The sequence below is a fragment of the Chaetodon trifascialis genome, chromosome 13 (genome assembly GCF_039877785.1).
Source record: "Chaetodon trifascialis isolate fChaTrf1 chromosome 13, fChaTrf1.hap1, whole genome shotgun sequence".
In the NCBI taxonomy this organism is placed as follows: Eukaryota; Metazoa; Chordata; class Actinopteri; order Chaetodontiformes; family Chaetodontidae; genus Chaetodon; species Chaetodon trifascialis.
The window spans coordinates 23,040,074-23,057,889 of NC_092068.1; the positions used below are offsets into that span (position 1 = coordinate 23,040,074).

The following is a 17,816-nucleotide window of genomic DNA, read 5'->3' on the forward strand; positions in this document are numbered from 1 at the left end:
GCTGTGTGCCAGTTAACCTAATCCCTCATTTATTTGTAGGTAACCCGAATATCAGTTGATATCCAGCTCGTAGTGTCCAGCACCTAGCCCCCCCCCTCGCCTCCCGTCTACTCCCCAAAAATGGCCCACTAAAACGCCCCTCTTTATCAGCCGCTGCAACCCCTAAAGCTCTTATATAAATAAGATTAGTGTCGTGTTTGAGCGTCGGGGAATAAGAGGTGTAATATCTGATGGTTTTATATGCAGTATTATTGTTATCCCTTCTTAGTCAGGCTGATACTCCTCTCTCTCTCTCTCTCTCTCTCTCTCTCAGTTCTCTGTCTCTCTCGCTCTCGTTTCACATTTGCTCATTCGTTTATTCTTTCTCTGGGCCCCTCTCTCCAGATTCAGACAGTATTATGAGGAGCTAAGCTGGAATAAAGCGCCCCGGCATCAAATGTTCATATTGTTCTCTTCTGTCTGTCATACAGTCTCTCTCTCCCTGCTGCTCTCTCTCGCTCTCTTTCTCTCTCTCTCACACGAAAACCCTTGTTGTGAATTTTGCCTTCCTCTCGTCTTTTATGTCTTGTTCATCGTCTCTCTCGCTCTTTCTTTCTTCTTCCTCGCTCGCTCACACCTTGCCGTCTTTTCGGCCTCCTCTCCTCCTCGCCTGTTTTAATCTTCAGCTGCTCTGTTTGTTATCAATTAGGAAGCCTCACTCATATCTAATTGAGGGGCCATGTCCTCGTTCACAGCGGCTGATTTAGCCACCTCAGTCCTGGGAGCCGATTTAGCTTCTTTTGAGGCCATTTTGTTGTCGGCCATTTTCACATTTCCTCCTAACTCCTCGCCACAGAGGGCAGGCACCGCACTATAATTACCCAATCTGTTCCCATTCATACTCTTCAATTTCACCACCTCTCTCTCTTTCTCTTTTACTCCCCCTCTTTCCCTGCCTCAATCCCTCTCCGCTCCCCTCCTCTTTTGGAAACCAGCACCTCCCTCGTTTTTTTACTCAAGGGGTACAAAAGCTGGGTTACAATATGGGGGTATTAGGACCGGGTGCAGCTCAGCTGGGGGCAGGCTTTAGCCAGCTGAGGGTTATCCATGGCGAGCCCGGAGTCACGGCACTGATGTCCTGTGATGTCGCTGAGGCGGAAGACTTTCCTTAACACGCTGTACCCTTTGATGGGCCCTCAGGCCCTGCACTCGGCCCGAGGAAACCCTGCGACCCTCGTTGGGTGCCAGGATGAGGGTGTGATTCACTCCCTGTTCAATCAGTTTCATTTTTTTTTCCTTTTCAAATTTCACCTCACCTCAGATTTCCAGATAATGACCTTTTATTTATGTACTGTCAACAGTATTTTAATTGCATTCCTTCAGCCTGTTCTCCACGCAGAGCGACACATTCACGCTGGGAGCTGACCAGTACATTTCCAGCCTTTACTGCTGGTTATTGACGGGCTTCAGTGGAGCGACTGGGGCAACATGTTGATTGTTGTTAAGGATGCGTTTTCCATTTACTTCACAGCTGTTCAGGGGGACTCAAATCACTTTTATACCATCATGCTGCTGCCCCTGTTTGCTCACAGACTCATCATTTAGTCATCGCTTTCAGGTCCTCTGAACCAGCTGTGGTCACACAGAATACATTTTTAAATCAAACCAAATTTCCATCATAAGACAGTTGGATTTTCTATTATTCTCAGACCTGTTACACACTAAAAAAACCTGCGTCGAATTAGCTCAGTATGGATTTGAGAGACAGCACAGATCCCTCACAGGACAGGATTTGAACTGGACTGAATCTACTTTATGAAAATGTTTGAGAGTTCATTTCTGTTTTTCAGGTGTTTAGATGGATGAATTGACCTCAGCCTTTCTTGTAGCACAGAGCACCTTGAAACAGGAACAGCTGTCTGATGCAGTGCGGTTATTAATGAATAGTATGGTGGTCTTGAGCCTTAAATCAGCCACCCTCAGACATCATTTAGCAATATTATCGCTCTTTATGGCCCCGCAAGACTCAAACAGAGAGATACAGAGGATACACGCTGTTTCCAATATTGTCGCAGGCTGATATAGTAATGTGCTCGGCTGGATATGTTTCTCCGTAAAGAGAGAATACCAGCGTTTCTGAAAGGTGAACAGTCCCTCGCCTCCTCTCCCACTTTTGAAATGCGACAGATAACATCCTCCCTAGTTCAAAACCGGAGAGACGAGGGTGGGTGTGTGTGAGGAGGGGGGGCTGATTTCAAAGTTTTTGGAGGAACCGGCATTTCATCCAACCGGTGCTCTTTCTGATGTTGGCCTTCAAACGGCTCCTTTTTTTTCTGTCATTTCATCTGTTTCTTCCTTCTCCCGCCAAAACACCACCCCCCACCCCTCCAAAAAAAAAAGAAAAAAAGAAAAGCTATTGTCATCGGAGCCTAGATTCATTTTAGATTAACGCTCACGTTTCTTTCTTTCTTGCATTACCTTCAAAGGACCTCCATTATGTTGCCGGCGATAAGGGCGAGGTGGTGCTAGCGGATGTGGCCAAGAGGAAAGCTAATGAAATGGAGGCCGTCGCAGGCAGCGGTAAGGAAATAATCATAACGTCTAACCAGAAAGACGCCAAATGTGACTCGTTATTTCTCCTTACATCTGAAATGGGAGGTGGGCTCCCGATAACCTCAGCAACTCACCCACTCCGACACACTTTCCTGACATCTAACACCGGGTATTTTCTCAGGCTCTCACCCTCGTTTCACAGCACAAAGGAGGACCGAATCCGATCATGTTTGACAGTAATATTCATGTAAAATTCACACAAACTGTTGCCTTTTTTTTGAAGACGATATCATCTATAGGTAGTGATTAAGCGCCAGATACTGCATGTTTGTAAAATTAAATAGAAAGCCTTAAAGTGACATCAACCTTTAGACAATCACTACCAGCACAAGGTCTCTGTATCTGTGTGTCTATTGTGGTAGCTTGCAGTTCCACCTTCAGGTTTCTTATGTTTTTGGACATGGATGCTTCTAAATTAAGATTTTTCCCCCAAAATTGGGTAAAAAGTGTTGTGATATAAAGCGTAAAGTGTTGAAAAACTAAGTCTTCAGTGTCAGACCAATGAATTATTTTGCACCAAAGTTTTTTTGGGGTAACCAGCGACTGGAGGAAAACCAGCGAAGGCCCATTTTTTTGTCATTACTTCAGGCTGTGCTGCTGCCCTTTGACAAACACTCCCAAAAGCACATACCAGAGGGGATCAAGCCGAGTTCCTGATTACACACACACACACACACACACACACACACACACACACACACACACACACACACACACACACACACACAATTCCTCGCAGAGGCTTCAAGGGCCAACGGGTGAGCAGAAAACATTCAAATTTGTGAGGGAACTAGATGAACATGTCTGATGAGTCCTTCATTGGTGCTTAAAACACACCAGAAGGCAGTGTGCTTCAGTGTGTGTCTTTGTGCGTGTGTGTGTGTGCACTCGCACACAACCAAATGAGGCGAGAGAGGTATTTAACTCCACTGTATAAGGTCAAACCCCGAAGGCTGAGTGTCTGTGAGTTTGTCTGTGAATGAAAATGAGCATTGTGTAACTATGAGGCCTGTTTGCATGCGGTTTCTTTTTTTTTTTTTTTGTAATGTGATGCGTAACACGCACACTCCTCCTCATAAGCCTCTTAATTATGTCCTCGATGATTTACCCGCATCACCTGCAGCGTGTCCTATCCTTGGACAACAGCACTGCAGAGAAAGAGGGAGGAAGAAAAAGGAGGGATGACAGCAGGGAGAGAGGAAAGGAATGAACAGGGAAAGAAAGAAAAGGATAAAGCAAAAATAGGAAAGAAAGAAAAATGGGTGAATGAAGAAAAGGAAAAACGAAAGAAGAATATGAACAAGTAAAGAAAATAAAGAAAGAAATCAAAGGACACATGGATGTTCTCCTTCCGCAGACATTTCTTATGTTTTTGTTAACTTCTGCTCATATAGTTTAGTTCATGTAACCTGCTGGAACAAACGTTTATATGACAGCAGCACATCCGAGCAGACAGAAGAAGCTCTGCGTGACCCGCGGCTGAGCTAGCATACGGCTAGCTCAACTAAACATTTCTGAAGATACTTATCAGTTTGATAGTGTGTGTTTAATTTATCAACATGAATTAAGAAACATCTTTTCACTCAATTGCTAAATGCAAGATGAAGTTCATGAATAATACAAATTTGAATAATTGTTACACAGCAGCGACCCTTTGATTTGTTTTTGTCAGCCACGCACGCACACACACACACACACACACACACACACGCACACACAGGCACACACAGGCACACACATGCAAAATTAGACACCAACATGTTAAATGGTTGATGGTTTGACTGAAGGTGTGTTTGGAAACACACACACACACTCAAGAGGAGGATATTGACACTGTGTCACAGTCAGTAGTGATAATGGTTAAACTGACGCCTCCCTTGAATTGTCTGTGTGTGTTTGCACACATCTCTGTGTGTGTGTGTGTGTGTGTGTGTGTGTGTGTGTGACGTTCAGACAAGCAGACAGAGCATATTAACAGAGCAGAAAAGCCAGGTCATAAATAATGAGTGACTCGCTTTAAGCAGAGGGCTCCAGTGAACAGGTGTCTCGCTTTACACACACACACGCACAGACACACACGCGCACACACATAGACACACAAAGCTCCTGGCATGGCCATCACACACCACTAGGATCAGCCCTGGCTCTCAGGAACACACTACATATTATACGTTTTATTCCACTACATTTATCTGCCCGCTGTACTTAAACGTAAAAACACAGATGAGAGTCGTATAAGACACATTGTTCAGGATTTAACCAGTGGTTCACACTTTTTAGGCCAACTGTCAGGTCTCAGGTATGAGTTGTTCCCAGCTCCACCATTAACTTCTCAGATGTTTCACTTGAGTAACTGTTTCAAAGAGGTGAAATTATCCAACATGTCACATATTCTTTCCTCCCCCAGTAGTCAGCTCATGACCCCTCCAATTTATCTTGTGACCCTTTGGAGTAATCTGACCCCCCCAGGCTGGAAACCGCTCGACTAAACTAACAAACTATATATAAAGTACACCTCAACCAGCTCTAACAGTAAAATGCTGCTCACACACTGATGCATCAGTAGTAACAATCTATTAATGTCATACATGACAGTATCACTGCAAACCAGTACATTCAGTTCTTCCTCCACACTGTTTGCTAATGCAAAGTTTAGCCAAGTTTTTGAAAGATGAAGCCAATAATTACGGTATTTTTGGTTTAAATTAAATAAATACTTTCATACAGCCTAAAGAATGAAGAATGTCACTATTAAACCAAATCCAGAGGCTTATTAAACACGGCCCCCTCGAAGCAAGACAAGCAAACAAAAAGCTAATATTTGTTCTCTGATAAATATTTGTTCTCTGTTATGGTATGTGTGCATCTCCTCTGCATTAGTCAGTAGAGAATTCAGTCCTAACACACAGTTATTACTGCACGCTTTGCAAATTAACCAGCATGGTACCTGCTGTTGAAACACAGATAGCGTCCTCAGGTATGTTTGGTCGACATATGTCACATGGTACACGTGTTTGACTGTATTTGGAAGTGGCAGCTCGTATCTGTTTGAACACGAAGTCTGAGTCGCTCCACAGTGACTAAACACAGACTCGTCTCATCAGTCCCACGCTTTTCAAAGTTCCCCCAGCGCAGCCACAGACACATTTTCAGTTTGAGCGCACACAGCAGACTGAAATGTGTTTGTTCTCCGTCGTCGTCACACACTGCAGCTCAAATTCAGGATGGCCCTCGGTGACATACGTGTTTGTGTCAATATGTGTACAGTGTGTGTGCGGTTGGATGTGACTCGGGAGGCAGGTCATGGCGAATCCTCCGCGAACCAACCATTTGTAATAATCAGCTGTTAAACAGAAATTTCTGCTGTGATCATGTGAAGCCGCCGTTCCCTGCAGCGAACCCAGAGCCCCGACACATCCTGCTGCTTCCTGTACAAACAGTGAACGGTCCGCAACAAGTCGGCTTCTTTTTATGAATGGAAATACACACATTTACTGCACATGCACACACACAAACCTAACCAGACATCAGATATTTTATATAACTTACAGATCTGCTGGTTGCAGCTTCAGCCAGCCGGCAGACATGAGAGTGCTATTAATCTTCTCTAACTCTCAGCAAGACAGCAAATAAGAATATTGAACTTCTTGTTTAACTCAAGGTCAGCAGGTTTTAGTCCCTGTTCCTCAGGACTTGGAGCTCTGCTGGTTTTCATCTGAGCCACTTAATCTCACGCTGTTTTACACCTGGAATTAACTGCCTGGCAGCACAGGAACCAAGCAGCGGTGCTTCTGTTGAGGAGCAGCAGTGAAATCAGCTCATCTAGGCCATCGCCACCCTGGATTACTTTATTTCATGAAAATCATAGAAACGAGTTGATTTGCATTGGAAAGAAGAAACATTGGAAAGAAGAGCATGTCTTCTGCCATTGTTCGGATGATTTCTCACTTGTTTTCGGAAAAAATGACTCAATACCAGATCTGGTGGTTCTTTGAGGTGGACGTGTTTTGCGATGCACCGGCGTCGGTCTTGGGCTCGAATCAGATGGGGCACAGACAACACGTTTCTATGCACCTCTTCTCATATTCATCTGCATCCTTTGTAAACCGCCGTGAACAGAGATTCTGCCTTCGCTTGTACACATAAACACACAATAGAGGACACACATTTCAGCTTAGAAATGGTTCCTTTTATAACAGCGTTGGAAATCGCTTATAGCTGTCTGGCTGACAAGTGTGTTGATTTGGAGAGATACGGCATTGTGAGAGGCAGAGTAGCGAACAAGTGCGAGGGAAGGCCTCTTTCTCCTGCTCTCTATCTCTTTTTCTTTGGGGTAGCGCTTTGCCAAGAGGAGACGCCAAGTTGTTTGCCTGATCGTTCTGTCTCCCCCTCACAAAGGCTGATGTGACTGCAGGGCCTTTCAATGGGCAAAGAGACAAGAGCTTTATCTAAAGATCCACTTCTCCACCTCCTCTCTCTGCCTTCTTGGTCGTTATGGGGAAAGCCTGTTAGCTCCGGTGTGTGTTGAAGGAAAGCAGCGTTTGTCTCCGTTCCCCTCTCGGCTCCGCTGGTTCACGCAACCTCCGTCACTGTTTGGCTTCCCGTCTCGATTCAGAAACTTTACTGGCACGACGTGTTTACCGGAAACAAGACTGTCAACGCGTGACATCCAAATTATCAAAAGCCTGCGCGCACGTTCATGCAGCTGTTTAAACCACAAAGAGATGATAGATTACAGGGCTGAAAAACACACTGCTGTATCGACAAGGCACCAATCAATGCCGGTAAATGAAATAACATTTTGATCCCACAGAGATCTTCAGGTTTTGTCCGGTGAACGATGAACATGCAGTGTAGAGGTGGATAACAAAGTAAAGGGAAAGCCTGAATAAATAACTGAAGTGCTTCCACGGGGCACGAGGGGTCAGCGAGTGGTTTGATGAAAGTGACGCGAGACCATTTCTGTGTGAAACGGTGATAATGATTCAAACTGGGTCGTGCTTTTGTTTTAGGTAAATGGAAACTGTTGCTCACCCTCATCCCTCCCTCTCTCTCTCTCTGTTTGTCCTAGAAGATCCTCTGAGAGGCAGAAACGGTGTGTCGTGTGGTTCTAGCCTCGCAGGCGGACAGACAGAGAGGAACCAGGGTGCAGCAGGACCTTCGAACGCAGGCACGCCCACAGCACAGTGAGTTACATGTACTCTGTGCACGTGTGTGTACTTGTACAGCTGTCTTTGTTGGAGTTCAGCATGTACTGGGGATACACTACACTCACAAGTGTAGAAGTGCAAGCTTGCCACAGATCAGTTTGTTTTCATGTTTTATTATTACGGATGCACGTTTTTCCAATTGTGGTACTTCTGTTCCTTTAAACCGGAAATAACTGAGGGAAACAAGTTGTGAACACAGTGTTTATATATTATGAGCTGATATGATGAAGCTGCTAACAAACAGTGGCTTTCTTACACATCCAGCAGTTCCAGAGCGCTGTTATCATTCACAGAGTCGTGATCTGTCCACCTGATGAATATAAGACTCTCTTTCTAGCAGTTTTTGGTCTCTGCCAACTCCTGAGCTGCTAAATGCTCTATAATGTTCACCAGCTGTGTCTGAGCAGGTAGCGTACGGTGGGTTTTTACAACTTTTCTGCTGCCTGCTGCCGCCAAAACCGACGCTACGGCGGTGGTGCGAGCGAACCACAACAGTAAGACAGAGTCTGCGTGCAGATGATTGACTGTTTTACTTTTACATGTCGCCTCCTCTCCCACAGTGATTCGCCATTGTCTGCGTATGAATTGCATGAGAGCGTCTGTGGCCAAATGACCCAGCTGCAGCCTAAAAGCCGTCACTCCCAGTGACATTTCAAATGTCAAAGCCACATCAGTTCCGGGTCTTAGCGATCCCAACGCTGAACCCGGAGCCACATTTAAAACTCCACCGGAGTCCATTTTCACCATGGTTCAGTCTCCAGAGTGCAGACTGAACTCACTGTTTCAGAGTGATTGTTTAATACACTCGTCTACGTGAATGACGTGTGAAAACAGTGTGTCTAAAGACGCACTGGAAGCATCCCTCTCTTTGTCCCTGAACGTCTCACACACACACAAACAGATACATACAAATATAGCCATCCATGTCTCTATTATAGTGGGCTGGGGGGGGGTGGGGGGTGGGAGGAAGTGGTGGAGGGGCATTCCTTGTCATACCCCAACTAACATATTGGAGTATTTATATGGGATTTGTGTGCATTAGATAAAAAAGCGCTCTTGTTCTTTTCATCCTCATAGGCTTTTCATGGCTGTTTGACTGTAACACTGATGACTCTCTGCTTTCCCCCCCCCACCCGCCCTTCCACTCTGCGTTTCTCTAAGCCCCCTCCATCCATCCCAAATCCCTTCCTATCAGCCAATTTAAACAAGCTGGGTCCAGAGAGAGAGAGGGGGGAAGAGACAGAGAGAGATGCTCTGTCCTAAGCTCTTTTTAAAAACAGTAAAAGGAGCGAGAGGAGAAAAAAGAGTGGTAAAGAGGGTTAGGGCGATTTGGCAGCCAAAAGCCCGGTCGTGCTACCCCAGGTCTTCCCCTGCACCGCTGACAGAGGCTAAGAAAGCAGATCCCCAAACCTCCCAAAAGATAATAGCCACAGAGAGAAAGAGACAAAAGCCTCTGCCTTTTTTATTCCACAATTTCCCCCCTCCTGTAGAACAATTTTTTTATATTGAACCCCCCCCCTCCTTTTTGTAATCTGGTCTCCGATGAAGTTTCATTGTTTCTCATGTGAAGCCAATGACAGCTTAGCTGAGATGGAGTAGGGGAGGCATTGTAGCGCGGTCGCTCTCCCGTTTGGCTCGCCGAGAAAAGAGCAGAGGAAGAGAGGGAGGCGAGCACAATGGCAGTTCGGGGGCTCCTCGCACCATTCCCGCATCCCCCAAATCCAAGTCCGCGCTCGGAGAAGTGAGCGAGAACGAGACGGGATCTGGGAAGCATCCCAGCGTTCCTTTGACGGCTGCTGGCCCCTCTCACCCATCATGCACTGCTCTGTCGGTGGAGTGAGGAGAACGAGCCGAGGAGGCCAAAGTTAATGTGACGATGAGAGCCGAGTTTCTATATTCAACTGATTCAATCTCTATATTTTATGTGTTTATTTGATATTCGTGTCCTGAATCTGTGTGCGGGAAATGGTTCAGTGTCTGTCTGCATGAAGCAGATCCTGAAGCCCCAACAGACGCAGTGAGCTTACAGATCTGTAAGAAAACTGCCTCACACCTCCTAGAATAACAGAATAACATAGTATGAAGTTTCTCACTGAGTGTGTTTAGTGTTAGTAGTTGCAGATTCTGGTTTTATAGTTATTGTTTGAGGAGCCGCTCACTCCTACAAAGCTAGAAGTTGTCTGTCGTCCAAAGACAAAAGAGACAGAGGATGAAGACTTCGAGAAAGTAGTCCCTTTGAGACCATTTACTCAAATACTGTATTTACATACAAATTCAATGTACATGTACTTTACCTCAGTATTTGCTTTTTATGCAACCTAATAATTGTACTCCACTTGATCTCAGAGGCAAATATTGTACTTTTTGTCTGACAGCTGCTTTTCAGATTACGATGTTTCATGTCTTTCCTGTTCAGTGAAAACCATATTTCTCAAAATGTAGTGATTTAGATTTTTTCTAATAAACGTCCTCCTTCAACTAAACAAACTCTTTAAAAAGCCTCTTGGATCAGCTGCATCGTCACAAAGCTGAAAACAGGCTGTTTTTCTGACTTTTTAGAGACGCTACGCTGCAAATGAGTTTCAACATCTACAGCAGTAAAACACAACAAACACATGAGTATTAATCCATGAACAGCGGATATGATAGAAAAACACATCAGTACTTTTACTTGATAATACTTATAGTATTTTTTCTTTGGTAAGGTTTTGAATGCAGGACTCTTTCCTGTACTGAAGTATTTTTCACAGTGTGGTATCACTGCTGCTCTGAATACTTCGTCCAGCGCTGTATCCATCATTGATCAGGACGATGATACGTGTGTCATGTCTGCCATTGATAAACTAGAGATCACACTGATGGTGAGCTTGTGTCTCACCTGATTCAGGCTCATGAGGTTCAGGTAATCGTGGAACAACCCGAAGATGGTTTCTCATCTGAATCTGAACCTCTGACAGAAACAACATGAAGCAAACATCCACACGCTGTGTTCAGAGACGACGGTTTAACGTTTATGTAGAAACAATGTACGCGTCTAAATCAGTAGAAGATAGAAGAAGAAGAGTTACCGCTTTCACCCAAATGGAAATTCACACCCACATTTTCTCAGGTTTGTATTCTGGAAATTACTAACTGAAGGGTAAATAACAATGTTTCAAAACAAACCGGACAAACCGAGGATACCTGAAACTGTATTTTTTATTCTTTGTTAAACAGAAGATGTTTTATTCTTCTTCATTAGTCTTTAAACAAAATGGAACCGATGTGACTCAGTTTTCTTCCTGTTCTTCAGTGCTGATGGAAGAGCCAATCAGAGGAGGCCACAGGCGGAGAGCATACGAGTGACCGTGAGCCCTGATGTGTTGAGGGCGCTGAGACAAACAGGTCTGTCTGTCCCTGTCTGTCTGTCTGCCTGTCCATGTCTGTCTGTCTGTCTGTCCATCCATCTGCCTGCCTGTCGCACTCTCAGCACCTGTCTGTTGTGTCTGTGAGGGGTCCTCTACATCTGCAGCCCGCTCCTCATCTCTGCTCGAGGCTACATTAGCTACTTTAAGCATAACACACCTGAATCTGTGACTGAACTGTCAGCAGTCATGTTGCATTCTGGGTAATGTAAGCACCATGTTTTGACTAGGGAGAACGCGTGAATTAAAAAAAGATTTTTTTCTGATTTCTGCGGCATCAATTTTAAGTGTGATGCTAAAACTAAAGCTGTTTTCTTATTTAAAGAAGTCCCGTTGACAGTAAGTGTCAGTAAGTGTTATCGGCCAGTAAAATCTTTATTTACTGAGAAAAATCTAAAATTCTGAATGATTTAACTTGATTACAGACGCATCTAAACTTTCTCTTGACACTAAGCGACTCTCAGCGTTGCTCTAAATTCTCCCCAAACTGCCTTCGACAAGCCCGTTCATCCATCTTCATCTGAGAGGGAGTCAGCCCATTATATTAAGTCTCATCATGTTCAACATGTCTGTTTCAGGTCACGTTTTAAGCCCTGCAACTATTCTCTGGCGACATTCAACCTGTTTTATTCTCTAAACGTAGCCTGAGTGCTCTCCTCTGCCGGTCTCAGATGTCTGAGATGACTAACCGGTCATTTAGGAAAAACACCCATTAAGAAAAAATCACTTCTTCTTCACTTCCTCTCCTCCTTCCTGCTCTCTCCATTTTAATAATTCCATTTTTCGGGTGATTAGCAATTGTCTCGCTATCAAATCGCTCTGTCGTTTGATAATCCGGACTGTAGGCTATTGGGGGAAATTTGCATCAGCTTTTAAATATCTGTATGAGGCACGGCGGGGTTTTAATGTCAATCATAACCTTATTAACGCAGAGCTCAGAGCGAGAGAGAGAGATCGCCATGAGTGACAACGGTTCATGTTCGTTAAAACCCAGAAAAGGCGACATGTCCGACCCACTGAGTGAGCGTGTAAGCTGTGCAGCTGCGCGTGTGTCTGTGTGTGTGTGTGTGCTGCAGGGCTGCCGTGTGTGATTATGCATGTCTAATGTTTGGTTGTTGTACTTGTGTAAAGCGTCACGGCCGGTCTGCAGGGACGTCTGACATCCTCTAACGTCTCGTGTCGTTTCAGTTTGTTCTGCAGGAAGCAGCCAAGGTGACAGAGACAACAGGAATGTGAGTTGATTGACCCCAAATTGATTTTTATTTACATTTCAGTCAACAGAAGTCACAAGAGTGTATCATGGCTGTCAGTGGATCAGAGGGAAGAGTTATCATATATAAGTCCTCGCCAGCAGTGTGTACGGTGATGTTACAGTGGTGGAGCAGTAAAGTGCAGTACAGTGGATCCCAAACTGAGGAAAAAACAAAGGAAAGCATGAATTCTGCCACACAGAATAATGTTTATATGGTCCTTTGATGTTTCCAAGCACAATATAAACTGGTGCTGTCAATCGATTAAAACATTTAATCGCGATTAATCTCATGAATGTCATAGTTAACTCGCGATTAATCGCAAGTGAATCGCACATTTTTATCTATTCTAAATGTCCCATTAATTATCATTTTAATACTGTTATCAACATGGAAAAATGGACAGGCTTGCTTTGTGCAAATGTTTTTTATTGAAAACAATGTGTAGTGTTATATTTCACACTAACATTCTCACTTTGAGCGGTCATTCACATCTGAATGAATCAAATCTCACACAATTTAACACTGTCAATAAACAGATGACAAAAAAAATAAATACTTGGTTACAAAAAAGCCCCTTCAACAAAACCTTTCTACGGGATCAAAACAGGGTGATACAAGATAAAGTTACAAAGTGCACTCTGTCCAAACTTTGGTCTTGTCAGTCGACCCATCTGGCAACTTTTTGAAACTAAACTTTCCATTCAGAATCTTGTTCACGTCCATTTCGGCGTTTCGCGCTTGACATCCGCCTCCACTTTAACAGCTCGCGAGCAGGCGAGACCAAAACATGCGTGGGGCGTGTCTATTGTTTTGTTTCCGGTTTACAATCGGATCCTGTATTTTTTCTAACATTACTAGCAGTGGCCAGAGCTTATAAAAAACTACAAGTTCACTAGGTCACAAAGAGCGTTAATCGCGCGATAAAAAAAATGACGCTGTTAAAATTGATTTGCGTTAATAACGCAATATTTTTGAGAGCACTAATATAAACATTTATTAAAGTGTATAACACACTAATGTAGTAATAAACAGACATGATGACGTGAAGTGCTGATGAATGTGCGGGATTTGACAACAATTGTAACCCCATTTATTATTTAACCCTAACCCTAACCCTGGCCTAATACCGTCCTATACACACGCTCTGCCATATATGTTTATATGTTGTATGCATGTTTAACTGGGGTCAAATTCCTTGTATGTACACACATACTTGGCCAATAATATATGAATAAAATAAATTCTGATTCTGATATGTTTTACTTTTACAGGGTTTAGAATAATGTGTACACTTATTAAATGTTCATATTCTGCTTTTAAATGCTAAATGGAGGGTCAATTGGAAATTGAACTGCTCACAAGTCAAACTGTGATGAGGGTAAATAAGTTGCCTTTGAGCCTCTGCTGTGCTGCACTTCAGTTAGACAGTAGTTAGACAATATTAGAGAGACAATATTAAATTGCTGCTTCCAGTTTCTCAAGAATAAGAATCTGCTCCTTGTTTTTATTATATATGAAGAAACCTTTTTAGTTCTGAACTGTTGTTGGGTAAAACGAGCAGTTTAAAGACTTCACTCTGGGACGATGTGGCTGCATTTTTTCATGACTTTTTGATGTTTTATAGGCAGAATGATCAATCTGGAAAATAATCTGCAGATGAATCAATAATAGAAATGATCGTTAGATGCAGCCCGACTGCTCAGTGCAGCTTTCAGGTGTGAATTCAGGATCAGCCGGATGAGGTGCAGCTGATGTAGTTTGGAAGCCTCCAAAAGCACATTTTCATCTAACACGTGTGTTTGTTCTCTCTCAGGATGATGAAGACGGCGAGATGCTTCACGTGGTTCATTTAGGAATGGTTTGAAAAAACCAAGATGTGATCAGAGCACTTTTTTTATCCCAGCGGGAGTTTGGAGACTCGGCGTCATCACACCAGTAACAGACTCTCTTTGTCTCCACATGCTGAATATTACCTGTGATGTCACCTGGAAACGGACTCAAGTGCTTCTTCTTGTGCAGAACAGTAGACGACTGAAGATAATAATACATGTAAATACATTAGCTTTGCCAGTTTTGTTAATAACTTGTACATTTTAAACTGAAAAACAGTCTTTTTTTATTATTCCTGCCTGGTTATTTTCTGTCCTAGTGAAGTCTGAACTGAACCAACCTGAGAGGAGAGCAGTTACACCGACGTCTGCCTTTAAAAACACCACAGAAAACGTTTCAAACCTTTCCATTAATCAGCCTGAAAAAATAAAGACTTCTATTATACTTCCATCACCGCTGATATTGAATGTTCCAGGCTTCCTGTGTGTGTGCGTGCGTGCTGTGTGGATGTGTGTGCGTGTTGGCCGAGATTACGGGCCACAGTTTTATTCATGAATAGGAGCCAGCCAGCGTCTTTAAAGCATCGCGCGGAGCCCCTTTCCTGAACAGCAGCCATAGCCGTGTCAGAGCTGTCGACGCGCTGCGCTCACCGACTAATCTGACAGCGCCGCGCGAGCCCTAATCCCTCACTGTATCGTAATCTATTTACTTTGCATTCTAAGAGGATTTCCACCAAAAAATATACAAGAAGCGATGTTGGAAATGGACAGAAGATCAGCGAGGATGCTTTTCTGCTCCTTTTTTTTGTTTTGTTAGCTTTAAAAAAATCATTGTATGTTTTTTGGGGAGTCAATCCCTGCGAGAGGGATGGGTGAAAGGAATTACATTTCTGACTGATACTAATACTTCTCTTATGTAAACATCAAAATGTTATATTTCCCTTCTGATGATACAGTCACACTGCAGAGCCTGCTGGAGATAAGTGGCATCTGTCGATGCCTTTAGTGCATCTCTTGACACGTTTATAATTTACAAACCAAGGCTGCATTATCTCCTGATTGTTTGACTTGACAGCTTGAATAAAAGCTGCAAAATTGCTTAACAGGCGAGCACGAGTTCCTCCCATCCCTCTGATGGCCTACACAGTAGCCTTTTTGACATGCAAACAGTGAAATCTCCTCTTTCATAATACAGAAAACAAAGTACGAGACCAAATGCTCTCCTCAGTTACCCTTTAAGCAATTATGTCAGCTTTGTAAAATCATAAATAGTTATGCTTCATTTAAAATGTGGCCAGCAGCTTTATTGTAAAACACCGCCTCAAATCTCCACCATCCGAGATGACTCGCAGAGATAGGCTTATTAGTGGTATTAACATACTGTGCGGCATGCTGGAGCTGTGAAACGGCCTTGTTAACATTTGGAAATGAATCAAGCCTCCGGCACTTGCTATTATCCAGGTTATCTGTTTTTTTTTCCTCTCCTCTGTGCAACAGCTGTGCAGTGCTTCTGCGGAGGCCTGATCACATCTAATGATGGCTCTGATTGGACTGATGCTGTTTCCCCTCAGGGCCAGATTCTATGTTTCATAGGTTTGTTTCACTAATCTGCACGAGCCAGATCCCCAAAATATTATAGACAAATATGTCAGGACCATTAAAGACATCAAAGAGACGTAATTGCTGACAGCGGAGGGTAACTGGAAGGCTCTTATTGTCCAGAAAAATGACTGAATGGTGTGCAGTTTCTCTTATTTGTCGGTTCTGGACTCAGTGAATGAGATGTACTTTGCATAAAGATCATCAGAAAAGTTCTTAATTACGGTGCAGAACATCTGTATTTAATATCTGTTTCCTGGAGAAGCCTGTAAGACAAAAAGCATTACAGTTTGATGCTCTCTGATTAAAACAACCTCAGACTGAGATCAGAGACGAACGGAAGGACTCGGCTGAGACTGAAGCTGAGATAACAGTTACGTTCGTGGTCAGATTTTGGTCAGATATTAGACCCCTGACCCTTTTTTAGCAGAAAAAATAAATATAATAATATATATTTGTATTAATGAACACACTGTGCATTTCTTTTTGGCAAATAAAAGATACATTTGCTCGTGCATACAGCGTAAAAACATGCAGACATATTTCCTTATTTGTGGACATAATGTGTGTTGAGGTCAGTCAACACTTTTTTAGGTCACAGGAAAAACAAAATTGGCTGAAATTAGAAATAATATTTGCAAATGAAAGACTTTGCAGATTTTGAATGAGTGAAGAGAGTCCTTCATCTTCATCAGAGATTTGAAAGGTCAAAGGTCGGGAGTGCGGTTTAGATGGATTCTAAACAGCTTCTCGGAGGTGCAGACGGAGACGTTTCCTCTTCCTGCCCTCTGGCTTTGTATGCAGAGAGAAATTAGTTAATGAGGAACAAAGTAAATGAAGGAGGAAATGTGACAAACGCGCCAGACGGCGGTCTGTTGACACACAGAGACGGCTTCCTCGGTGGGAAACACTAACGCCTGCAGGCCTCCTCAGAGTTTTCCCATGTCTGCGTGGCTGGAGGGAAAAGACAAGTTGTGACTTGGGAGGAGGATCTGCTGCGTCCTTTGCAGATGAGACAATACAAGCCCTCTTCACATACCTGTCCGCTGCGTCCCTCCAAACCCTGACGCCACGGATTCACAGGGAAGCGAGGATGTCATCTTCAGCCCAGAAAAACCCTGAGCTGCTTTCACCAGCCCGGTCTTGTCTGATTTCCCATCAGCCACTTCAAAGAAGGAAGGAAGTGTTTGGCTGCTCCGCTGACCTCAGAACAGCTGCTGGAGCATATTCTGTTGTTCGGGCTGCTGATCATTGCTCAGCATTCATCAGACGATTCATGTCAAACCCGTCTGCGTGTCCTCTCAGGGACGCTCCGTGTAGTGCGCATGCTAACACTTTAGCATGTAATGTTAGCATGGCCTCAAACATGGAGATAAGCACTCCAGTCTTCCTCTGTTTGTGTTATTTTTAGTCACGTGACATGTCTCTGTGTTGGTTTATCAATTCAACGCTTTGCAGACTGAACTGCCTCAACAGCTCTTATAGATGAATTATAAACAGACATTCATGATCCCAGAGGATGAACCCAGATGATTCTGACGATCCCTGATTTTTTTTTTTCCTCTAGCGCCACCTTGAGGTTCACACTAGTGGTTCAGAGTGACGTCTCGACAGTTATTGGATGTATCATCACAGAATTTGGTGCAGACATTCATGCTCTCCTCGGGATGAACTGTAGAAACTGCGGTGTCTTTTCACAAATCATGTTCCCATCAGCCTCAGCTGTGCTGTGTTTAGCACTAATTAGCGAATGTTAGCATGCTAACATGCTAAACAAAGGTGTTGAGCACAGTAAACGGTGTACCAGCTGAACATCAGCATTTAAAATGTGTCATCTGGGCTTCAATGAATGATTATCGTCATGATTTGGTTTATGTAACAACCATCACAATGTCCTAGAGAGTGTTAGGTGATCATCACGTGTTGTTT

General features: G+C 43.7%; 1 protein-coding gene across 1 annotated transcript in view; it reads left to right on the forward strand.

Moving 5' to 3' along the window:
* Nucleotides 1-14,741, forward strand: part of wdpcp (WD repeat containing planar cell polarity effector) — a 50,992-nt gene extending 36,251 nt beyond the window's left edge. The window contains exons 13-17 of the mRNA XM_070977873.1: nt 2,466-2,559; nt 7,664-7,778; nt 11,095-11,186; nt 12,395-12,438; nt 14,273-14,741. Of these exons, the coding sequence (XP_070833974.1) occupies nt 2,466-2,559; nt 7,664-7,778; nt 11,095-11,186; nt 12,395-12,438; nt 14,273-14,323 (396 nt within the window). The 3' untranslated portion in view covers nt 14,324-14,741. The remainder of the gene's footprint in view (nt 1-2,465; nt 2,560-7,663; nt 7,779-11,094; nt 11,187-12,394; nt 12,439-14,272) is intronic.
* Nucleotides 14,742-17,816: the final 3,075 nt, after the last annotated feature.